Below are 25,401 nucleotides of genomic sequence, written 5' to 3'. Positions count from 1 at the left end.
TAATATGTGAATCAGATTCAGGGGTTTATCTTTTTGCCTCTACATAAAAGTATTGGGAAAGAAAGTTGAATGCAGTCATTAGAAGATCTGGTCTAAGAAGCTCTAGTATGGTGATTCTTTTATAGAACTTTTGTTTTGGGCCTTAATAAACTACACAGAAAAGACAAATAAATGAACTCATTACCTTTAGTATTCTTGCTAAAATACAGTGTCTCACCATTGTTTTTTTTGTTTTGTAGCCAAGTAACAATGGCCCTAATGGATAAAAGTACAATTGAACTGAATTACTAGCATCAAGGAGTAAGGTTAACATTTGTATTACAGTGAGAGAGATGCACTGTGAATACTGGAAATGTGATCTTGTTTTATGTTATACAATATATAACCCATGTGGATTTACCAGTGCATTATTAAACTTAGAAAAGATATACCTTTAATCTTATAAAAAGATGTACCTTTTAATCAGTGTAGATGTAAGCATTACATCTTATGTAATGACTTTTTCACCGAGGCAGAAGTGTTTTTCTAGTCATAATAGCTTCTGTTGAGCGCCACCTCTGAGCCAGGCACCAAGCTTGGTGATTTACATACATTATTTCTAAATCCTCACAACTCTTAAGATCATTAAAGAAGTATCATCATAAAAGTGATGAAACGGAGGCAAGAGTAATATTTGTAATTAGATGACATAGCCAGTTAGTGATGGAATTGGAATTTTTAGAGGGGGAAATCTTGGTCATATATGTGAAAATCAAACTGAAGCCTAGAAGAAAACAGTTGTTTATAAGTGGGGGTAAGAAAGGATTTAAATAAGATAGACAAATCTCCACCTATAAGGGACATAATTAATAAATTTGACTATTTTACGGTTAAAAACATGTTAACAAAACACAATAACAATGGCTAATGTTTATTGAATGCTTACTGTGCACTAGTACAGTGCTGTATGTTGTTTATGGGTACTTAAGTGTGTAGTAAATATATAAAGACCTGTAAGGGAATTATAGAAATTATGCACGTCCACTTGGCAGTTGCCTCTGGAGAAGAAGTGGGGAGGATTTTAGCTATATCAGTAGTGTGATAGTAAAGTCATGTGGTTAAGAGTGTAGCCTCTACCACGTCCTAGTTTGTGTAACCCAGAGCAAGTTTCTTAATCTCTCTCAGTTTCCTCATCTGAAAGTGAGAATGTTAATAGTACTTCCTGAAGGGTTGTGAGGATCAAATGAGTTAATACATTTACAGCAGTTAGAATAGTGCCTGACAAATATAAAAGGCTCAATAAATAATATAGCTATTATTGTTTTAGGGCAGCAAGAGATTGAAGCAAATATGGCAAAATGTTAACATCTGTTAAGTCTTTTTTTTTGCTGTATACTACTATGTATGTTTGCATAATTTAAAAAAAAATTAAAGTCTTTAAAGTCTTGATCATAATGAGTGTTTCACGTCTTCATTGTGACAAAGAAGCCAAGGAAGCAAATGTTGGATAGTGTGTCTTAGAGGAGCATGGCCCCTCAAACTTTATGTTCATGTTCTCTTTTTAGATAAATTCTTGTGCACCTTATCGGGCTTACCAACTTGTTGGCCAACAGCCAGTGCTGCTCACATGAACAAAATCTAGCGTCCTCTAGAAGCAGTCTTGGTGTTTCTGCTCTAGAGGATGGAATTAAACCAGCAAAAACCTGACTCGTCCTGTTTATGCCAAGGTAGTGCAATATCCAACTAATCAACAAGCACAGGGGAATCATCAGAGATACTGCACCAAAGAGAGTGTAGGTAAACAGTGAACTGTGCCTAAATATCTGTAATTGTAAGCCATTAATGGTCTGTATAGTTAAAGCAACCAGAGAAAACAAATTCCAGAAGTCTCCCCATCTGCCACTCTGAGAGTGAGAACAGTGGGGAAATTGAAGTTTATAAGGAATCCATAAGTGTGGACCCTGAAGTAAGGTTAACATCCATGAAAAAGAGAAATAGGTTGGGTTGCTCTTTGGTATAGGAAGGGAATAGAATCAGTAAGAGAAACTGTCTACTTAGCCAGTCCTGTTGGTCATCTTTAGTGTTTAGATTGCAAAATGACATCTGTGGCCACTTGACATTAATATCGTTGGTGTTTTTGTTAAGGCAGCTAAGAATGGAGCAACAGGCGTGGAGTTGGACCTTGAGTTTACTTCTGATGGGATTCCTGTCTTAATGCACGATAGCACAGTAGATAGGACAACTGACGGCACCGGTCGATTGTGTGATTTGACATTTGAACAAATTAGGAAGCTTAATCCTGCAGCAAATCACAGATTAAGGTAAGTGGTGTACTGTCAGCTAAACATATCTTTGAACTTGTGTTGGAGATCACAGAAAGACACTGGCACCTTCTAATTACATCTTCTGCTCCAGAAGAGTTGTTTTGTTGTGTTTTGTTTTCAGCTGTATACAGGTTTCCCAAGTAATGGGCAGGTGCCACGAACAACAGAAATATGGCATGAATGCTTTTCAGCTTTTCCCACTGAGGCCAAATTTGGCTTCAGAAATTATTCTCAAGACGATACTCTAACGTGACAATTACTTTGTACTGTCATATAAATTTATATATGTATATGTGGTGTGTGTGTGTATGTATATCAGAGCTAATTGTATAAGATGTTCCAGAAGAAAAGGGTTCTATGATCAAATAAGATCCAACACTATACTTTAGATATTCCCCTTGGGGATAAACATTTCACGTCAATCAATTCTTGCCTTTAACTTAGTGTTTCTAAAATGTATATGACCACAGAACCCATGCCCTTCCCACCATTAACAACTATAAACACCTCAGAATTGGTATCTGGGTAATATACTTTGGAATGTGGTTATTTAAATCCCTCTCCTCTTGTCTTTGTAATACCGAAAAATGTGTTCTTACTGTAATTCATGTCATATCAATTCTCTGGTCAATTTATTTGACCCAGTGATTAAACTGTAGTCCTCCCTAAAAGGTGATTCAGACTTTATTTTCCTAGGAACTGAAAGAAATTAAAAGTCAGCCAAAGGAAGTCATACTTTAGAAAGAATACTGATAACACTTGAAAGTTCTGAGTCCAAGCTGCTGGAATTGCTCTCTGCTGTTACAGACATTTCATTGCTCAGCTGTAGGCAAGGGGAAGGCTGGTTTTAATATTACAGTGACACTGTAGCTAATAAGATGTCAAATTCAAAGTCAGCACTTAATGCAAAAAATGCTTAGGGTCAGCGTCACCCTTAAAATACTCTAAGAAGGCATGGTATTGGAGCCAATATGCCATCTTAATGTCTTTAACCCAAGCAGTCTTTGTTCCATAGTTGAAAGGTTGCATTTTCTTTGCTTAAATACCAAATAATTGGCTTGTGTTTAGAGACTATGTTGTTGGAAAAGAAGGGAAAATTTCTGTCAGTGGGGTAAAATGCTCATCCTGAGAGGGGAGCATGGCAACTAAGACTAGCCGGAGGAATAGCAAATTCATGTCTCTGATTCCCAGGGAATAGTCACTGAATAGAGTGGCTGGCAGAGTTTGCTGTACTATTTATCTTTATCTTTTTTAAAACCAATATCTTACAGTTGAATTAATACCGTTGAATTAGCATAAGTTAAATCATGTAGAGTGAAATTTTGTTATTTGAGAAAAGCTGATTTCTTATGTGTCAGGCACTTAACTTTCCTTTTCTTTTTCAGAAACATATGTATTAGAAAATTATTTATTTTAACCAGTTTCACTTAAATGCACAACCGTACAGTTAAAAGATGTATATATAGCTAGGAATTTCTCCTGCATAAGGTTCTATTAGGGAAAGTACAATCTTGGGTCTCTGAGTTCTCCAAAGATGGCATATACTCTGCCCTTGAGTGAGTAGAGTTACTAATTATATTATAAATCCAGTGACTGCCTAAAAAATAAATGATTTTTGTTGTTGCTGTTCTGTGGCCAAGAATATCTTTAATTTGGTTTAAAAACATATTATCAAAAAAAAAAAACATATTATCCTTGGACTTTGGTATGGTTGGAGAAAGGAAGTTGGGGAAACACTCTTTTCCTTTGGTTGGGAGACATTTTTCAGATGTCTGTTTCACTAAACGTTTATCTTTTCCTTGTTCCTACAATGTACTATTCCTTTTCCCTCTCTTATAGGAGTGATTTCCCTGATGAAAAGATTCCTACCCTGAGAGAAGCTGTTGCAGAGTGCCTAAACCGTAACCTCACAATCTTCTTTGATGTCAAAGGCTATGCAAATATGGTACAGTTTATACCATAGACTGCACTTTGGAAAAGAGCTTTATTTAAGTGCTAGTTTGTTCCAAAATTAACTATATATTTTATTTTTTATATTCTTAAATTATTTTTACAAATTATATTTGCTTAATGGAAGTTTACAGTGCAAAAATCCACATCTTCAAGGAAACAGTAAATTATGGAACCTTCTTAACCTTTTAACCTTTGATGGAACCATTTAACAATCCCCAATATTCGACAACTAGCACAAAATAGAACAGTCAGGTTTCTTTTATTTGCATGAAACATTTACAAAAGATATTAAATGAACAGTAAAGAGGCACTTCTTTTTTTTTTTTTTTTCCCAGTATGCGGGCCTCTCACTGTTGTGACCTCTCCCGTGGCAGAGCGCAGGCTCAGCGGCCATGGCTCACGGGCCCAGCCGCTCCGCGGCACATGGGATCTTCCCAGACCGGGGCACGAACCCGTGTACCCTGCATCGGCAGGCGGACTCTCAACCACTGCGCCACCAGGGAAGCCCAAGGAACAAGATTTTTAATGAGCACCTCGGGTTTTATTGATGATAACGGCCCATGTTTGGGAACGCTGATAGGTCCTACATTTCACCCATGGTGTACTGACCTTCATGATTATTTTCTTAGAATAAAGAGGGGTGAGGGAGGAGAAGAAATTTTTTTTTTTTTTTTCCAGCTATTTGAGCTTTCTGGTTGGGTGCTCACAGATGGTTTGGGCAGCATTGGGCAGAACATAGTGATCTAATTCACCAAAATGGGAGCATAGGGACTTCACTGGTGGCACAGTGGTTAGGAATCCACCTATCAATGCAGGGGACACGGGTTCGAGCTCTAGTCTAAGAAGATCCCACATTCCATGGGACAGCTAAGCCCATGTGCCACAACTACTGAGCCTGCGCTCTAGAGCCTGTGAGCCACAACTACTGAGCCCGCATGCCACAACTACTGAAGCCCGCACGCCTAGAGCCCATGCTCTGCAACAAAGAGAAGCCACCGCAATGAGAATCCCGTGCACTGCAATGAAGAGTAGCTCCCACTTGCCGCAACTAGAGAAAGCCCGCACACAGCAACGAAAACCCAACGCAGCCCCCAAAATTAATTAATTAATTAATTAATTTTAAAAATGGGAGTATAAAGGAACAAGTGTTGGCATTAAATTGGAGACAGTAGATAACAGGAGCCAAGATCACAGGCTTTGGAGATTGTGATTAAACTCTCACCTACTACAGTGTAACCTTAACCTTGATAAGCTTCTGTTTCCTTATGGGCAAAATGGGAACAATGTAAGAAATGATCACATAGGGTTGTTGCGAGAATCAGATAAAGAATGTAGGTGAAGCATCACACATGGTGCATGTTAGTTCACAACAAGAAAACTACTTCGGCTCTATAGCTCACACTCTGTGATATTAGTGAAGGGAAGCATGAGATGAATAATTTCTATGTTTTCTATGTTTTTTATTTTGGGGAATGCATTTAGTTGCTTATATTTGGTTATAGGTTATGTGTGACTTTCCAAAAATTAGGGGTATTTCAAGAATTATGCTGTAGCAACATTACATTCCACCTAACGTCTGGTCATCTCTGTTGTTAGCTGCTACTGTTGCTCAGTGGCCAAATCTGTTAATTCACTAGAGGTTACAAACTATCAGTATTTTAATTCTATCACTTCTTCTTCATTTGGTAGCTGGTCTACTGCAAAAAGAAACTTCTGCTTTTCTTGGGAAGAGTTGGGAGACTCTTCCCAGTTTCTCCCTTGTCCCATTGCTTCTCCTTCCCTGTTGATGATGGATGACGTTTCCTCTTAGTCGCCTAGACTGAGAAAATCTACCCTCTCTAGTTTGCAGACTGGTTGACTCCCACTTCAGCTAGGAAAGGCAGAGGGAGATAGAGTTGTGGGTATAAAAGGACCTATCCTAGTGGCTAAACTAGAATATAAGGAAAAGATTTTAAAATTTTGCTTCCAACCTCCACTGGCCTGTAGTCTGCCATACTTTTCCAAAGTATGACAAAAGGAGGTGAGCCTCTCAACAAAATAGTAAAGCAGCAGTACCCCAGCTTCTTCCTTATCTGCTGATGTGAGTTTAAAATGCATCCTAGTGGATAAAGCAACCTACCAAAACTCCTTTTCACATCCCCATATATTAGTAAATTTCTGATTTACTTAATAGAGTTGTACTTATATATAGTAGTTACTGGTTGGGACTACATTTTAATAGATTTTAAATACATGAATCTCTTTTACAGGCTACTGATGCTCTGAAGAAAATATATATGGAGTTTCCTCAACTATACAATAATAGTATTGTCTGCTCTTTCTTGCCAGAAGTTATCTATAAGGTAAAATTCTGGATTTTTGTTGTGTATAATATTATGTTAGTTGGTGGTAATAATAGCAGTGGGCTAAATAAGCATAAGATAGATGCCCGTTAAACTGAACTGAATTAAGAAACTTCTCTTTTTTTTTGAATTTTATTATTATTTTTTATACAGCTGGTTCTTATTAGTTATCTATTTTATACATATTAGTGTATGGATGTCAATCCCAGTCTCCCAATTCATCCCACCACCACCACCCCCCACCCCACCCCCTTTCCCCCCTTGGTGTCCATACGTTTGTTCTCTACATCTGTGAAGAGACTCCTCTTTTAAATTAACAAAAATGCAGGAAGGGGAAAGTACTCGTACGCCGTTTTAAAATACCGTGATTCCTTTTTAGCTCCTTCTTTCATGTTGTTTATAGGCTCATTCAGATTACTTTGGAAACATTCTCAGAACAGAATGAATTATATATTTCTGTGTCTCACTAAGTAACAGCAGACTATACCTTTTTAAAAAATAAGTCTTATAGAGAATTTAAAATATGCATAATTTGAAATATGCAAATACATAGATACTACACAGCAAGCCCTCCTTTAACCATAATCCAGCTTGTTTCATCCATAACCCCATTTATCCCCAGAGTTTTTTTTTTTTGTGTGGTACGCAGGCCTCTCACTGTCGTGGCCTCTCCCGTTGCGGAGCACAGTCTCCGGTCGCGCAGGCTCAGCGGCCATGGCTCACGGGCCCAGCCGCTCCGCGGCATGTGGGATCTTCCCGGACCGGGGCACGAACCCGTGTCCCCTGCATTGGCAGGCGGACTCTCAACCACTGCGCCACCAGGGAAGCCCCAGAGTTATTTTTTTTAATAGATCTTTATTGGAGTATAATTGCTTCACAATACTATGTTAGTTTCTGTTGCACAACAAAGCGAATCAGCCATATGCACACACATGTCCCCATATCCCCTCCCTCTTGAGCCTCCCTCCCATCCTCCCTATCCCACCCCTCTAGGTCATCTCAAAACACCAAGGCAATCTCCCTGTGCTATGCTGCTGCTTCCCACCACCCAACTGTTTTACATTCAGTAGTGTATATATGTCAATGCTACTCTCACTTCACCCCAGCTTTGCCCTCCCACCCCATGTCCTCAAGTCCATTCTCTACGTCTACCTCTTTACTTCTGCCCTGCAACTAGGTTAATCAGTACCTTTTTTTTTAATTCCATTTATGTGCATTGGCATACAGTATTTGTTTTTCTCTTTCTGATTTATTCACTCTGTACGACAGACTCTAGGTCTGTTAAAGACCCCCACTATTATTGTGTTACTTTCGATTTCTCCTTTCATGGTTGTTAGCATTTGCCTTATATATTGAGGTGCTCCTATGCATAAATATTTATAATTGTTATATCTTCTTCTTGGATTGATCCCTTGATCATTATGTGGTGTCCCTCCTTATCTCTTGTAACAGTCTTTATCTTAAAGTCTATTTTATCTGATACGAGAATTGCTACTCCAGCTTTCTTTTGATTTCCATCTGCATGGGATATCTTTTTCCATCCCTTCACTTTCAGTCTGTATGTGTCCCTAGGTCTGAAGTGGATCTCTTGTAGACAGGATATATATGGATCTTGTTTTTGTATCCATTCAGCCAGTCTGTGTCTTTTGGTTGGGGCATTTAATCCATTTACATTCAAGGTTGTTATCGATATGTATGTTCCTATTACCATTTTCTTAATTGTTTTGGGTTTGTTTTTGTGGTCTTCTTCTTCTGTTGTGTTTCCTGCCTAGAGAAGTTTCTTTAGCATTTGTTGTAAAGCTGGTTTGGTGGTGCTGAACTCTCTCAGCTTTTGCTTGTCTGAAAAGCTTTTGACTTCTCCATCGAATCTGAATGAGATCCTTGCTGGGTAGAGTAACCTTGGTTGTAGGTTTTTCTCTTTCATCACTTTAAGTATATGCTGCCACTCCCTTCTGGCCTGCAGAGTTTCTGTTGAAAAATCAGCTGATAACCTTAAGGGGATTCCTTTGTATGTTATTCTTTGTTTTTCCCTTGCTGCTTTTTATATTTTTTCTTTGAATTTAATTTTTGTTAGTTTGATTAATATGTGTCTTGGTGTGCTTTTCCTAGGGTTTATCCTGTATGGGACTCTGTGCTTCCTGGACTTGGGTGACTATTTCCTTTCCCATATTAGGGAAGTTTTCGACTATAATCTGTTCAAATATTTTCTCAGACCATTTCTTTTTCTCTTCTTCTTCTGGGACTCCTGTAATTCAAATTTGGTGAGTTTAGTGTTGTCCCAGAGGTCTCTGAGACTGTCTTCGATTCTTTTCATTATTTTTTCTTTATTCTGCTCCTTGGCAGTTATTGCCACCATTCTGTCTTCCAGCTCACTTATTCGTTCTTCTGCCTCAGTTATTGATTCCTTCTAGTGTATTTTTCATTTCCGTTATTGTGTTGTTCATCTCTGTTTGTTTGTTCTTTAGTTCTTCTAGATATTTGTGAAACATTTCTTGTATTTTCTCAATCTGTGCCTTCATTCTGAGATTCTGGATCATCTTTACTATCATTGAAATTACTCTGAATTCTTTTTCTGGTAGATTGCCTATTTTCTCTTCATTTATTTGGTCTCGTAGGTTTTTTTTTACCTTGCTCCTTCATGACACATTTTTTTGACATCTCATTTTTTTTTTTTTAATGAGTGGGATTGTGTTCCTGTCTTACTGGTTGTTTGGCCTGAGGCTTCCAACACTGGAGTTTGTAGGCTATTGGGTAGAGTTGGGTGTTGGTGCTGAGATGAGGAACTCTGTTAGACCTCACTCCGATGAATATTCCCTGGAGTCTGAGGTTCTCTGTTAGTCCGGTGGTTCGGACTCGGAGCTCCCACTGCAGGAGCTTCAGCCCAACCCTGGGCTCGTGAACCAAGATCCCGTGAGCCGCGTGGGGTGGCAAAAAAAAAAAGAGAACAGTAACAAAGTAAAAAATAAAATTAGACTAGGAAACTACCAGATATGTTAGAAAGAATATAAAAATTAAAATATAGATGAATCAACAACTGTAAGGTACATCAGTACCACAATACTAAAAAAGAGGAGGAGGGAAAATTTAAAAAAAAAGGGCTGGGGGGAAGGCCTTGGCTGTGGGGGGCGGGGCCTAAGCAAGGGCGAGGTTTGGGCGGTGGGCAGGGCCTGTGCTCAGGACCCACAGGGCTGGAAAAGGCCCTGGGGGCTGTGGGGGGTGGGGCTTAGGCTCAAGGAACAGAAGGGGCCCAGGCGAGTCCCCTACCCCTGGTCTCAGAGGGCGGGGGATCTCACCTGGAAACCCAGCAGGCTTCCTGGGCTCGAGTGGGTGGGGCCCTCCTCTCCTCTCCTGCTCCTCTGGTCTGGGAGGGCCCCTCCCACCTGCCTCTCCTGATCTCCCTGACCTCCCTCCTATGCCGCCAAGGACCCATGCGGCCTGGAGGGGGCTTTGGAGGACAGGGGATCAGCGTGGGAGCCCAGCAGGCTCCTCAGGCCCGAGTGGGCTGGTCAATCACCCTCCACTCCTCTCCCCTCCTCCTGGAGGGCCCCTCCTGCCTACCTCTCCTGATCTCCCCAGCCTCAGGGGCACAGATCCTGTCTGTCCTCCACTTCTCCTCCCCTCTCAGTCCCCCTACATCCTACCGGTTCACTTTGGGGTCCCTTCCGTCTCCTTGGGCGTCAGAGTTCCCCAGCAGCAGCCGGCAGGCACCCTCGTTGTGGGGAGAAGCTAACTCCGCATCTTCCCACAATGCTGTCTTGACTCTGCCTCCTCCCCAGGGTTATTTTGAAGCAGATTCCAGATATCATATCATTTTATCCATGAAAATTACATTAAGTATCTTTAAAAAGTGATTCCTTTTTTTTTTAACATAACCACAATACCATTATCCCATCTAAAACCACTAACAAGAAGTCCTTAAGATCATCAAATATCCAGTGTATAAATCCCCCTTGTCATGTATTTATTGAAGAAATTAGGTTGTTTTGTAGAGTTTATTTAACAAAGTCTGGATTTTGCTAATTATGCCATGGTACAATTTAATACATTCATCTCCTCTGTATATTTCCTATGAATTGGTAGAGCTGAAGGCTTGATCAGGTTAGGTTCAGTTATTCTTGGCAAGGTAATTTCTTAGGCAAGGGTCTTCTTCCATCAGGGGGCGCATAATGCCGGGTTGTCTCGTCACGTTGTCAGCAGCTGTTATTGATGCCAGTGGCCGGCTCTGGCAGTTTACTAGGGGGTTTATTTTTATTTTTAATATTTATTTATTTATTTATCCATTTATTTATTTGGCTGTGCCGGGTCTTAGTTGCAGCACATGGGATCTTTAGTTGCAGCATGTGGGATTGAGTTCCCTGACCAGGGATCGAACCCAGGCCCCCTGCATTGGGAATGTGGAGTCTTAGCCACTGGACCACCAGGGAAGTGCCTACTAGGGGTTTCAAAGTGTCAATATTTTAAGTCTGTCATTTCTTGTTCATGTATTACCTAGAGGGAATACTTCTATAAAGAGGACCTCATCTACTGTTTAGCTATCCAATAGGCAAAGAAATGCTTAATCCTGTCCTTTATTTACCAGTTTCCAAAATAATGAGTTGGTTCTTCAACAGTGACCAACACAGCATGTATTTAAAATTTTGCAGTAAGGGTGGAGCCTACTGGGATATAAACTGTCATTGAGATGAATAGTGTCCTGGGGCTTCTAGACATTTGGATCAGTGTTTTCCAAACTTCCTTGACCAGAGGCCTTTAAAATGAGTGATACCTTTTCCAGAGGACCATAGAGCACAGACTAAGAAAATTCCATCCATATCCCCCATTTGTCCATTGCTCTGTCCTTGTCCCTGCCCCCACTTCTCTCCCTTCTCACCCCATTTCCCCGCCCCCCACAACTTTTTTCAGCCATCTTCTCTAAAAAGGATCAAAAACTAACCAGCGCACCTTGAAATGATCATGGTTCCATCTTCACTGTGTTCTAATTATCTCTGGCCATAATTTAAATCAATATCCAATTGAAAGTTACTCTTTGTGACATTATTAAAATTTGACCCTGAGGTTATAATGTTCTCATTTTAAAGATAGTATTGCAGTTCTTTTAGGATTGTGGAGGAAGTGTTCTCATTTATACTATATATTAAATGCTTTACATTCAACACATTATTTTCTCAAAGGGTTTATGATGGAGTACTTATTTAGTAGACATGGGGGGCAGCATACCTCCTTGTACAGACTGAGTACATTGGCTAAATCTAACGAACAAATGAGAAGTATTGGCCTTAAGATATGATAATTGCTTTATTTTCCAAAATTCCTTTCAGATGAGACAAGCAGATCAGAATGTAGTAACAGCTTTAATTCACAGACCTTGGAGCCTTAGCCATACAGGAGATGGGAAACCACGCTTTGCTGCTTTCTGGAAACAGTCCATGTTTGTGGCATTGGACATTTTGCTCGATTGGAGTATGCATAATATCTTGTGGTACTTGTGTGGAATTTCAGCTTTCCTCATACAAAAGGATTTTGTATCTCCGTAAGTTGGAAGATTTTTTTTATCTTCTGATACATTTCCTGAATGTTCTTCTTGAAAAGGGAGGATTAACAGTGGACACCTGGATTGGTTCCCACCCATGAAGCCCACCATGCCTTTATTAAGTTGAAATGCCACTAGCTTCTTAGGTGGGAAGAGTTTAGGCATATTTCACTGTTTCCAAAACAAGTTGATCAAATATTCTTAGGTTTTAGTGCATTTTAAAGAAAAAATAAACGTGCCAAACTATGACGTCAGAGACAGAGAGATTGTATTTCCTTGTGATTGGCTCCCTTTAAAAACCAACATAGGATCTAGGGCAGAACCACAATGAAGAGGTCTTGTGGGCATCTACCTCATCCATCCCAACTTTCCTTCTGCTCCCCTATATATTACAGGCTCTACTCCATTGCTCCCAGGAAACTTTCCATTCCCTAACCTGCTAGCAATCTCTGAATCTTTATTTTGGCAATTTTATAGCTGTGTATTTCAGGTGGTTACAGTCGTAAGTTTCATATTATTTCAGGTATGTGTGCATTCAGTTCAATAAATATTTGTTGTATGCCTGCAGTATTGCAAGGTACTGTGTTAAGAAGCTGAAGATGCTGTGGTAAAGAAAGAAAGCCACAGTCTGCTCTCATGGAGTTTATAGTCAAGTGGAAGAGATAAATGCTAATCAAATAAAGATCCAATAAACATAAAATTAGAGCTAAGATAAATGCTGTGTAAGAGAGAACAGTGCACATATGCTGATTAATTTGTCCTAGTCGAGGGAGTCAGGGGAAACATCCCCAAGGAAGTAACAGCTGAGCTAAGATCTGAAGATTCCTCATTTCTGAAGGAAATGAGGGGATTGGGGGTGGAGGTCCAAGTCAGAGGGGAAGACACGTGCAAAAGTGCTGTGGCAGGAAGGAGCCTGGTTCTTTCAAGGAACTGCAGGAAAAATCAGTATGCACACAGAGTACAGCACAGAAAAGAACGGGGGAGTGTGGTGTAAGATGAGGCCAAAGAAACAGGTGGGACTAGGCTAGGTACAGCCTCCGGTAGGGGTTTGGGGTGGGGGGGTCTTCAGCAAGTGGCTGAAGTGTTGAAAGCCGCAGCGGCGTGGTGGAGGTGCTCATGCTGGGTTTGGAACACCCTCTGGCTGCAGTGCGGAGGCCAGTTAAGAGGCTCCTTCTGGGGGCTGTTAGTACTCAGCGAACACCATATTTAGTGACCATTGTAGATTCCTGAGACAATTGGCATTATTCTAACAAGGTTGGTTTTTCCTCTTTCTCCAGGGACTACTTGAAGAAGTGGTCAGCTAAAGGCATTCAGGTTGTTGCTTGGACTGTTAATACTTTTGATGAAAAAAGTTACTATGAATCCCATCTTGGTTCCAGCTATATCACCGACAGCATGTTGGAAGACTGCACACCTCACTTCTAGACTTTTCCCCCAGGGAGGAAACACAGGTACAGAAACTGCCTGCTGGCCTCATGGAGGAATATCAATATACCCAAGCCCTTGCGGGATCAGGTGGCTCCCACAAGCAGTAGTCGGTAACTGGGTATTTACCTGAACCAAAGCAAAACCCAGTGTTGCTACCATGCTCCATGAAATGCCTGAGTTCAAAACCGATGCTCTTGAAAGTCTGGGTCTGCAAAAAGGCACAACACTCTTGCCCCAACCTAGCTGAGGCACGCACTGAAGCCCAATGAAGATAAGCACAGATTGAATTGTGCAATTTGGGGGTGCAGATGCAAATGCATGGGAAATGCATGATCACTCAGAGTTGACGTTTTAAAACTTGACACACTTACATAACTTTACTTATTTAAAATATTTGTATCCAGCTATGTTATCAATGTACTGTAGACATCAAACTTGTGACCATACTAATAAAATCATTAAAAGGAGCACTAAGGGAAAACCATGTACCAAGCGTCATATCCTAAGACGTAAAGAATTTAAGGGAGCTGCTGTTTCCAATCCAGTGGCCAGGGCCCCTGGTGAGACATTGGTGTGAAGCAAAGAAAATGGTAAGGAGGTCTTAATATCAGTCTGAGGGATTGTTTATGGTATCTAGAAATAAGAGCTACAAACCACTAGGGGGCAGAGTTGTACCCTTTCAAGCTGCTCTACAGCAGATGATCACAGACAGAACTAGAAGAAACTTCTGGGAACATCTAGGCTTAGCCTCATTTTACAAATGAGAAAACTAAAATCTGGAAGGGAAGGGTCTTCCCAGAAATGACAGCTGTGACATAGAGCCTGATCTCATGATAAAATTTCTTGTTTACTATTTACCAGGAACTTCAGTGATTTAACATGTGTTATTTTAATTAACCCTCACAAAAATCTTACAGAGATATTAATCTCTTTTTACTGATAAGGAAACCGAGGTACTGCAAGGTTAAAGTCACTTACCCAAGGTCTCAAATTCCTTGGTGTAACTGGTATTCAAGTCCAGGTCAGTCGGTTCAGAGAACCACTCACTTTGTCTGCCTTTATAACGTAGAGCCCTTGATTCCCAGCTCTGCTCTTTCCCATGTGAGCTTCCAGGGGTCTTATTGTGAACTTAAGTGGCATCATTTAAAATGAAGTTGAGTCTTCAGAAAATTGCAAAGCTCGCTCTCTCCTCTAGCTGCCCCACACCCCCACCATTCAGCCCTGTCTGGCCTTGATCACAGGCCCACAGCTTATTCATGACTTCCCTCCTGAATCCTCATGGGTCACTGAGCTCGGCCACCAGCCTACACAGCTGGATGGTGGTGAGAAGCAGACTGATTTTTGCTATAGTTGGTGTTGGCAGGAGGACAATAAATGAGGCTTGGGATGTTTACAAATGAATTTTCTTGAATTTTAAAATTAACAGCAGAACAGAGATTCAGTGAATGGAACAGATATCTAAACTGCATGACTTCCATGCCACGTTATGACTAGAGTGACAAGAGGAAGAGAAAGGGACCAAAGAAAACATCTGAGGACTGAATTCCCCCTTTGGTTTACCTGCAGAGGCTATACAGCAACTGACAGGGAAGAAATTCTCTTGGGGGCAGCACAGAGTTCACAACATCCCTTCTGTGGTGTGAAGACCTTTTGAGAGCCAGAAGTTCTCTGTCTCTTGACCTTTGTCCCAAATCCCTATTGAACTTGACTCAGCCAGGCCCAATTAAGGATTGAGATCCTATGCTAAGGTGGTCGTGGGCCTTGAAGAATGGAGAATTCAGATGAAGAAAGAAGGTGTTAATTACTTACTTGGAAGGTTTAGTAAAGGGGTTAAAAACAGGATTTTATTTTTTTGGCTGCATTGGGCCTTCTTTGCTGCGCGCGGGCTTTCTCTAGTTGTGGTGAGCTGGGGCTACTCGGCTACTCTTCGTTGCAGTGCGCAGGCTTCTCATTGTGGCAGCTTCTCGTTGTGGAGCATGGATTTCAGTAGTTGCAGCACACAGGCTCAGTAGTTGTGGCTCACGGGCTCTAGAGTGCAGGCTCAGTAGTTGTGGCGCACGGGCTTAGTTGTTCCGCGGCATGTGGGATCTTCCCGGACCAGGGCTTGAACCCATGTCCCCTGCATTGGCAGGAGGATTCTTAACCACTGTGCCACCAGGGAAGTCCCAACAACAGGATTTGACATCAGAAAAAGTTAAATCTGAATTCCTAATCTCTAGCTTTATGACCTTGGGCAAGTCATATAGCTAGTGTCTTGAATTCATCTCTAAAATAGGGGCAGTATTAGTACCACGGCAGGGGTAGTTGTGATTAAAGGAAAGAGTACATGTAAAATGCTTGTTTATAACTAAGATTTATGGACTGCCTACCATGTACTGGACACTGTTTCAAATGCTTTCTATGTGTTTACTCTGCTACAACACCATGAGGTCAAGGTACCATTATAATTCCATTTTACAGTGAAGAAAACCAAAGCCCAAGGAAGTTAAGTAACTTACCTGAAGTCACAGACAGTAATAGGATAAGGATTCAGGCCCAGATTATGTAATTCCAGAGCCCACACTCTAAACCCAGGCTTATCCTTTTTTCTGTCGCTTAGCAAGGGCTCAGTCATGAGAAACGTTCCCAGCACTCCTTGCAGTGCCTGTCACAGTAGACAATAAAAGTTGTAAGAGGGCTTCCCTGGTGGCGCAGTGGTTGAGAGTCCGCCTGCCGATGCAGGGGACACGGGTTTGTGCCCCGGTCCGGGAAGATCCCACATGCCGCGGAGCGGCTGGGCCCGTGAGCCATGGCCGCTGAGCCTGCGTGTCCGGAGCCTGTGCTCCGCGGCAGTGAGAGGCCCGCGTACCACAAAAAAAAAAAGTTGTAAGAATGAGTTGTGGGATAGCCAAGTGGAAATTTCCTTGAGGAACCTGAATATAGACCTAGAGTGAGGTAAAGATTTGGGAGTGTAATGATTCAGTAGCATCAACAAATGAGCCGTCCAAAGATAGCATTCTTTCCAAGAAAGTCAATAGGGATAAAAATCACATCCTCTGCTGTTCATTGGACTGCCCCTGTGTTCTCAGAATGGTGGAGACAGATAACCTGGAAGGGCTACCTGAAAAGGCTTGAGAAACCCGCTGCTTACTTCATTAAACGATACTCATTTTCTTATTTGGAGATGAGCGTGCAATCTTGTCCTGACAAGAATTTCACTAAGACATGAATACTCTTTGTTAGACAAGAATCTCTAAATGACACCATTTCCTGAAGTGGGAATAATGCTTCAACAGGACAGTCAACCACAGCTTTGAGGACAAGGCAAGGTGGAAGTTAATGAAGTGTTCCAGACATCCACTCAAACCTTAGCATGGAGTGACGGTTACTGTAGGGCAAAGTTACTTGATTTCTTTGATCAAAAATACTGAAGGGCTTCCCTGGTGGCACGGTGTTGAGAGTCCGCCTGCTGATGCGGGGGACACGGGTTCGTGCCCCGGTCCGGGAGGATCCCACATGCCATGGAGCGGCTGCGCCCGTGAGCCATGGCCGCTGAGCCTGCGCGTCTGGAGCCTGTGCTCCGCAGCGGGACGGGGCCACAGCGGCGAGAGGCCCGTGTACCGCGGAAAAAAAAAAAAAATACTGAAGATTAATGACCTGTGTGTTCCTTTGTCAAACTTTAAATTACGCTCAAAATCTGACAGCAGGACACCAAGTGTTAAGAAGAGGATGGAGATCAGCTGGGCAGAGGGTTCTCAAAGAATGTTGTCCTTTGAGGCTGCAAGGGGTTCCTGGGCCCAATTCTAGTGTGTTCTGTGTGTGGAGGCTTCCTCACATCAACAACAAGCAATTCTCAGTCGCAGGCAGGGTCCTTCAGAATCCAGCTCAGTTCTGACACTATCTACCCAGAGATAGAATCAGATTCCATGGGTAAAGGGCTCAGTCCCAGACGACCATCCTCCAGATGCCGGCTGCAAGCACAGGGTGTTACCCGCAATTGTGACTGAATGGCTATAAATCAGATATTCCAACAGTCCCCTCCTCAGGTTTGATTATTTGCCAGAACAGCTCACAGAACTCAGGAAAACCCATTCACTCACTAGATCACCGGTTTATTATGGGAGGCTATTAAAAGGCTACATACCCACAGCCAGATGAAGACATGCATTGGGCAGGTCCTACGCAGAGGAGCGTCTGTCCTCCCGGAGGACAAGGTCCTACGCAGAGGAGCTTCTGTCCTCCCGGAGGGCAAGATCCTACGCAGAGGAGCTTCTGTCCTCCCGGAGGGCAAGGTCCTACGCAGAGGAGCTTCTGTCCTCCCGGAGGGCAAGATCCTACGCAGAGGAGCTTCTGTCCTCCCGGAGGGCAAGGTCCTACGCAGAGGAGCTTCTGTCCTCCCGGAGGGCAAGGTCCTACGCAGAGGAGCTTCTGTCCTTCCGGAGGGCAAGTCCTACGCAGAGGAGCTTCTGTCCTCCCGGAGCTTGGGGCCAGGCATGGGGGCACACGGAAGTGTCAGAAGTGTTCTGTTTCCCCCACATGGAATCTCTCCAAAAAGAAGGGTAAAAAGCTGTCCTTTTGTTTTTTGTTCTTTGGGGGTTTTTTTTGCGGTACGCGGGCCTCTCACTGCCGTGGCCTCTCCCGCTGCGGAGCACAGGCTCCGGACGCGCAGGCTCAGCGACCATGGTTCACGGGCCCAGCCACTCCGCGGCATGTGGGATCTTCCCGGACCGGGGCACGAACCCGTGTCCCCTGCATCGGCAGGCGGACTCTCAACCACTGTGCCACCAGGGAAGCCCCCCTAGAAATTTTTGATGCAATATTCTTAGCTCACTATTTGCATGTTCAGTAAGTGCCTCAGGTGACTTTTATGGTCAAGCAAGTTCAGAAAGCACTACTCTAGATTCTAGCTCAGTTGTTCTCAGCCTTGGCTTCCCACTGAAACCATCTGAGAGCTTTCAGGGAAAACTATGGATTCCTGATTCAGTTGGTCTAGAGTGGGCAGGGCCTGGGTCTGGCTGTTCAAACAGCTCCATGTGTGATCCTGGGTGCAGCGAGCAATGAGAGCCCTGCTGCCTGATGAGAGGTCCTGATGGGACTGGGGGTGAGTTTCCCCTATTACGGGCTGAACTGTATTGACCCAAAATTCATATGGTGAAGTCCTGACCTCCAGTACCTCAGAATGTAACCATATTTGGAGATAAGTCCTTTAAAGATGTGACTTAGTTAGAATGAAGCCATTAGGTTGGGTCCTAATCCAATCTGTCTTGTGTCCCTATAAGATGAGGAAATTTGGACACAAAGGTACACCAGGATGTGTGCACCGAGGAAAGACCATGTGAGGACACAGCGAGAAGGTGGCCATCTACAGGCCAAGGAGAGAGGCCTCAGAATGAAACCAAAACTGTGGACACCGACTGTGGACACCTTGATCTTAGACTTCCCACCTCTGGAACTGTGAAAAAAATGAATTTGTGTTGTTTAAGCCTCCAGTCTGTGCTATGGGTTATGGCAGCTCTAGCAAACTAATATATCCCCTATATCTCAAGACTAAGGATGTGAGGATGTTACACACATCCAAATGTGTGTGTGAGACCTACAGACTAGATCTTTCTACTGTGTCTCCTCCTCCAGGAGAAGCAGGGGCTACACTGAAGTAAAGATAAGAGGTGAATGGAGAAGCAGTCCGGATATAAGCCCTGAGCATATGGGAAGTGAGCAAAAATGATGCTTCCAGAGGGAGTTCACATTTCAGTGCAGAAGCACAGATAGCATTAGGATAACACAGAGGGGAAAAAAATCCCATCAAACATCAATTCCACAGACTGCCTTCACTGACCCCACAGACAAGTTAAGTCTCCCGTCGTCCCTTGGGCTTCTCCTTCATGGCACCTGCTATAAGTAATTACTGTTTAATTATTAAGTTCCTGCCAAAAGTGATGTGCTAGACAGTATATGAGAGTGGAGGCTGTGTCTTGACTTGTGCACCATCTTGTTCCCCACCACGTGGTACATATTTGTTGAACGAAGGGATGAACGAAGAAGCACTTCTAGCAACCACTAGCAAAGATGGTACCAAAAGAACTGAATTCAGCTGATGAATGATTTAGTGAGCAAATAAGTCAATGAAGAAGTGAACCAATGACTGAGCACTGACTGGATGTTTGTGTTTTAAATTCGTCTTAAATGTTTTCTAAATTCAGTTCCCATTAGATTTCATGACAGTGATTACCCAAGAGGAGATTTCTCCTCCCGAGTAATTTGGTAATGGCAGTTTTCTGCTGGGCTCTTCCGTTTTAAGTAGAGTCAGGTGCCTTGTGAATCATTTAGGAAATTGCAAAAAAATGCTTTATACATGTATGTGTGCATATGTACACACACACACATATACATACACATACATATTCAATATATATATTCCACACATCACCACCGATTTCATGTTTGGTTCAACGTAAGACTCTGATGATCATGTATAAAACCTCACAGGGGTAGAGTCCCAGTCCACACATGCCCACCCCAGTCCAATCCAAAAGACTCATGTACTCAATGTGCAGTAAAGTTCATAGACGAGCCCTCTGGTTGTTTCTCACCTTTGGGAAAAATGGGGATGTTTTCAGTGCAAAGTCATGAACAAATGCACGTTCCAAAATTCAGAGGCTTCACATCCCTGATCGAGGGTCACATTTTTATTCAGACTGGACCATTTGTCTTAGCACCAGTCTCCAAACCTTTGCCAGGTCTGGGAGTTCTGGGAGCGGCGATTTCTAAGGATCAATCATTCATATGCGTCTCTCTTAAACTACAACTCTTCCCAGGTTTTTGTGAACTAGTTCAAATATTACAACAATCTTTACTGGAAAATCTCAAATATTTTGTCTGGAAAAATCAGCAATTCAGGTGTAAAAACAACAGCAGGGAGTGCCCAATTTTACTTCTGTATTTACATTGTAGTCAGTTTCCACTCCTGGCTACAGGCTTGAATTTCCCATCTGGGAATCTCCTAAAGGCCCAGGTGTCATGGAGGAAGCTGCTCCATCTTCATCTTCTCTCCTTATTTGGTTGGTGTCTGGGTACCACAATAATTATCAGGCCTTTGGATTATCTTCTTGAACTGATCGCCTAAATCGCAGGTCTGGGTTTGATACAGGAGAAGAGAAGTTAGCACAGAGGCACACTGCCCCATATCTCCAAGGGAAAAACCAAATTAGCTTTCAAGATCCCGCAGCTTCTCAGGCCTTCCTTGCCTCCTCCTTTTAAGTTTCTTCAATTCTCTCCCTTGAACTCCCATCATTGGATGCTGTCAGTGAACGCTATTCCAAAAAGATGAATGGGTTTATTTGTTTGTTTCCTCCCCAATATTCATTCCCCTCCTGGCATCAGCCACATGTTTTCTTTGGAAAGCCACCCTTCTCCACTCTCTCAGTCCCTGTGGTCTGTATGTTTGTACCACCTGTATCTAGAGATGAGGTCTGCGACTCAGATCTGGCCAATGAAATCATCACAGTCTCTTGGCCACAGCAATTGTTTCAGATCCAATGAAACACAATGAGAATCTGGATCTCTTTCACACTAGACTTGAATCTGAGAAGATACAAGAAGCTAAGAAAGCTGTCTTGTAATTATCAGGAGATAACGTGGAAAAGAACTGAACAGAAAGAAACCAGGTTCTGCCAACATACTGTGAGACCCTGCTTCTGGCCACACCTAAAGCAAGAATTATTGTTGAGTTTTGGCTAAAGCCAGTTTGGGCCAGTTCTTGCAATTGAACGAGTGACTGATACAGGAGCAGTTCTGACCCTCTGTCTTGGGACTTATCATCTGGATGAATTAGGCCTTACTCAGTGCCAGTCGGGTACTCACCTCGAGCAGCGTCATGCTCTCTGACACGCAGAGGACCAGATTGCTAAAAAAGAAGAAAACAAGAAATCTCATCACTGGAAGAGAGTGTACACCTCAGATCCTGCTGCATCAGTGGTGAGACTTGTGAGACCTCACCATTTTAATATTAACAGGTGACAGATTAAGACCAAGATTCAGCCATAGAAATATCAAACATGTTTCAATTTTTATGGGCAGTGATTCCATTCATTTAATCATTCATTTCACAGATATTTACTGAGCATTTACAATATATACCAGGTAATATATTAGGACCTGCAAAGGTACACTCATAATCCTTGCCTTCAAAGGTGGGCCTCTAGATCCCTTACCTATGTTGTGCTGATGGTATTAATTTGAACAGGCAGTAAACGACATGGCAGTCTCTTCTGACAAGATCATAACTTCTAAAACTAGTAGCATTTGAATTAACGTGGGTTTACTGTTTATCCACATTTTCTAGGACACCAAGGAAGCCAGCACAGGCTTTGGTATTAGAGCAGGATTCCAGGCATCTCTTGTTAAGAATGAAATTGGTAAAAATCTTTTTAAGAGCGTGATATGGCAATATCTGTTAACATTATCATGTGCATACCTATGGCAGATAAAACACTCACATAAAACAATTATAATAAAAAATGTTTCATTACACATCGTTTTTAGTAGTAAAAAGAAAACAAACTAAACAACCCAAATGTCCAAGTAGGTACAGACTGAAACAGTGTCTGAGATACAGTATTAAGCGGGGAGAGGGGGAGCGTTGTGTAAAATGTAACCCCTTTTTTGTAATAAATAAACAAGAATGTTAGTAGATGCATGCTTGTTTGCAGCCTGGGGGAAAGATCCGGAAGAATACACACTGAAGCATTAACCTAGTGGGGTGAGATTTCAAGCCATTTTTCATCTCAGTGGGATATATTTCTGTTTGGTTGGGTTATGGAAAGGATGCAGGCAAGCCCCACGAGGGTAGAGCCCTACTGTGGTACCATGATAACCCCAGAACCTAGAATGGGGCCAGGCATAGAACATGGTGAATGCATATTATTTATTTATTTATTTATTTTGTGGTACGCGGGCCTCTCACTGTTGTGGCCTCTCCCACTGCGGAGCACAGGCTCCAGACGTGCAGGCTCAACGGCCATGGCTCATGGGCCCAGCTGCTCCGCGGCACGTGGGATCTTCCCGGACCGGGGCACGAACCCTTGTCCCCTGCATCGGCAGGCGGACTCTCAACCACCGCACCACCAGGGAAGCCCGCGTATTATTTTTTTTTAATAAAAAATACAGAAATGTTAAAACACAGAAAGTGAAGTGCCCTGATGTGATTCTGGTTTCCTGATGCACTTTTCCCAGGAGGGCAAATCTGTGTCACAGGGATCCCAAGGCGGCTTCCAGCCTCACCTCCACGTCTCTCGTGTCTGGCGTAAACAAGGCGGGGCTTGCTCTCTTCTCCATATCCTGCAGCTTGATCAGCTTTTCTATCAGGAACATTTTGTCCTTGCCCTCCTGCCAAGAAGGAAAACAAAAACAAAAACATGGAGGATGAATGATGGTGTGGGGCTGGGAAGTAAATGATGGAAAGGTTGATTTTTAGGCAGGTAGGGTCCTGGACATTGGCTTCGCCACCAGGGAAGCCCAGTTTCCTTAATTTTCCTTAATTTTAAAATAGAGGTTAAAGAAATAAATGTGCTCGGGACTTCCCTGGTGGCGCAGTGGTTAAGAATCTGCCTGCCAATGCAGGGACACGGGTTCAAGCCCTGGTCCGGGAAGATTCCACATGCCGCGGAGCCACTAAGCCCGTGCGCCACAACTACTGAAGCCTGCGCGCCTACAGCCCTTGCTCCCCAGCAAGAGAAGCCACCACAATGAGAAGCCCGTGCGCAATGAAGAGTGGCCCCCGCTCGCCGCAATTAGAGAAAAACCCACTCGCAGCAATGAGGACCCAACGCAGCCAAAAATAAATTAAATAAATTAAAACTTGCTAAAAAACAAGAAAAAAGAAATAAATGTGCTAAACACCACCGCAGGGTTACAAATCAGATATATCCAGAATGTGGGAACGACTACAAGACAAAAGACCTGGTTTCTCCAACAATAAATGGCAAGAGAAGCAGGAAGTGTGAACAGCTACAGATTGAAAGAAATGTAAACAACACATCAACCAAATGCAACATGTGACACTTTTTCAGATTTTGACTTGAGTAATCCTGCCGTAAAAAGGCAATGCGGGCTTCCCTTGGTGGCGCAGTGGTTGAGTCCGCCTGCCGATGCAGGGGACACGGGTTCGTGCCCCGGTCCGGGAAGATCCCACATGCCGCGGAGCGGCTGGGCCGGTGAGCCATGGCCGCTGAGCCTGCGCGTCCGGAACCTGTGCTCCGCAATGGGAGAGGCCACAGCGGTGAGAGGCCCGCGTACCGCAAAAAAAAAAAAAAAAAAAAAGACACTTAATGGGACAGTTGGGGAAATTTGACCATTGACTGACTATAAGATGATAGTAAGGAATTACTAAATTTTCTTTTACGTGTGATGATTGGTACCGTGGTTATGTTTTTTAAAAGGGTGTATCTCTCAGGCATATAGAAGAGTCTACAGATAAAATGATATAAAGGCTAGGATTTTGCTTGAAAATAATCGAGATTTACAGCAAAGAGATAGTGTAGAGGACATAAGAGTATGCAAAGGTTAATGGTTGTCAGGGCTAGGTGGTGGGAAGGTTCATTGTACTATTCTCTATTTTGGACTGTGTTTGAAAATTTCCATTACAAAATGTTAAAAAGGAGGGGAGAATAACAAAGGGATCCAATGGGACTTACGTTAATGATCTGTTCATGGAGCAGTCTGATCATAATCTTCCTTCCCTCTGTGATCTGCCAGTAAAGGTAAGTGATGATTCTGGAAGAGAAGAAAAGAAAGAATGGCAGGGCTTCCCTGGTGGCGCAGTGGTTGGGAGTCCGCCTGCCGATGCGGGGGACACGGGTTCATGCCCCGATCCAGGGGGATCCCGCATGCCGTGGAGTGGCTGGGCCCATGAGCCATGGCCACTGAGCCTGCGCGTCCGGAGCCTGTGCTCCGGAACGGGAGAGGCCACAACAGTGAGAGGCCTGCGTACCGCAAAAAAAAAAAAACAGACCCCCCAAAAATGATAAGAAGATATTAAATAACTTTTAGAAAAATTCAAGGGCAGAGTTGGGATGACGCAGAACACTGAGCCCCACTGTCGTCTTTGCCTTCCCACCAAACAGCCCTCGGCTGCCCACATGACGTGTAGATGAGGTATTTCCCCCACTAGTTTTCCAAGGGCCCCCAATTACAATACAATGAGGGTGAGGATGAAGAAGAAGTGCACGCTGCCGACAAGGTTCTGGTAGATCCAAACGACCCACAGGTAGCTGCGACTTTGACTCAGGGTGTCAATCCACCTGTAGATGGACTCAATGAAGAAGGACAGACCTCGAAACGGGCCACAGTCAGCTGAAGGTGTCAATCTGATAAAACAAGGGACAGAGAAGCATCTCTAGTGCCAGACTCAGGTATAGTTTATTCTAGAATAGCCCAGTCATTTCTGGGCTCTGAACATGGAACCAGCAATTCTTACCTGCTCCACCCACATCCCCCTGCAAAGGAAACCCTCTCGCTCATAGCCCCAGCTGGTGTGTTTTGTTTTCGTGACCTGCACTCCAAGGACCAGCTCTTGGACAGGGGTATCACCTGATCCAACCGTAACCAATCCAAAGACCAGGCAGAGGGGTCTCAGTGGTATCCTGGCACAAAGAAATGAACTGGGACGATCAGACTCTCTTCCTTAGGAACTTGAACTAAGAAATACAAAGATGGGAGGCTGTAATCTAGGGAAGCTGGAGTTGTGGTAATAATGGCCACATGAAATCAGTTGTTGTGAACAAGCAGAAACTAGAAGGCAACAAGGAACTGGTCAGGAAGAGAGAAAAGAGAGTAAACACGGCGAGAGAGTCAAGGACATCACAGAACA

General features: G+C 43.1%; 2 protein-coding genes across 4 annotated transcripts in view; one reads left to right on the top strand and one right to left on the bottom strand.

Annotated features, from left to right (window-relative positions):
- GDE1 (glycerophosphodiester phosphodiesterase 1) overlaps nt 1-23,754 on the top strand; it is a 28,752-nt gene extending 4,998 nt beyond the window's left edge. Inside the window, exons 2-7 of one of the 3 annotated variants that reach the window (XM_033416438.2) lie at nt 2,125-2,300; nt 4,143-4,248; nt 6,506-6,598; nt 11,917-12,128; nt 13,406-13,579; nt 18,815-23,754. In XM_033416438.2, coding sequence (XP_033272329.1) covers nt 2,125-2,300; nt 4,143-4,248; nt 6,506-6,598; nt 11,917-12,128; nt 13,406-13,553 — 735 coding nt within the window. In that variant the 3' untranslated portion in view covers nt 13,554-13,579; nt 18,815-23,754. Of the gene's footprint in view, nt 1-2,124; nt 2,301-4,142; nt 4,249-6,505; nt 6,599-11,916; nt 12,129-13,405; nt 14,038-14,982; nt 17,841-18,814 lie in introns of those variants that run through there. The other 2 variants (XM_049699062.1, XM_033416439.2) reach the window with 2 other exon arrangements.
- The window catches only part of TMC5 (transmembrane channel like 5), a 30,311-nt gene continuing 25,472 nt past the window's right edge, over nt 20,563-25,401 (bottom strand). Inside the window, exons 14-18 of the mRNA XM_004285724.3 lie at nt 24,725-24,898; nt 24,227-24,305; nt 22,815-22,919; nt 21,396-21,438; nt 20,563-20,667 (exon numbers count right to left, since the gene is read on the bottom strand). Of these exons, the coding sequence (XP_004285772.1) occupies nt 20,621-20,667; nt 21,396-21,438; nt 22,815-22,919; nt 24,227-24,305; nt 24,725-24,898 (448 nt within the window). The 3' untranslated portion in view covers nt 20,563-20,620. The remainder of the gene's footprint in view (nt 20,668-21,395; nt 21,439-22,814; nt 22,920-24,226; nt 24,306-24,724; nt 24,899-25,401) is intronic.

This window comes from Orcinus orca, chromosome 16 (genome assembly GCF_937001465.1).
Source record: "Orcinus orca chromosome 16, mOrcOrc1.1, whole genome shotgun sequence".
Classification (NCBI taxonomy): Eukaryota; Metazoa; Chordata; class Mammalia; order Artiodactyla; family Delphinidae; genus Orcinus; species Orcinus orca.
The sequence above is the reverse complement of the archived record's forward strand: the minus strand, read 5'-3'. Positions and strand labels throughout refer to the sequence as shown.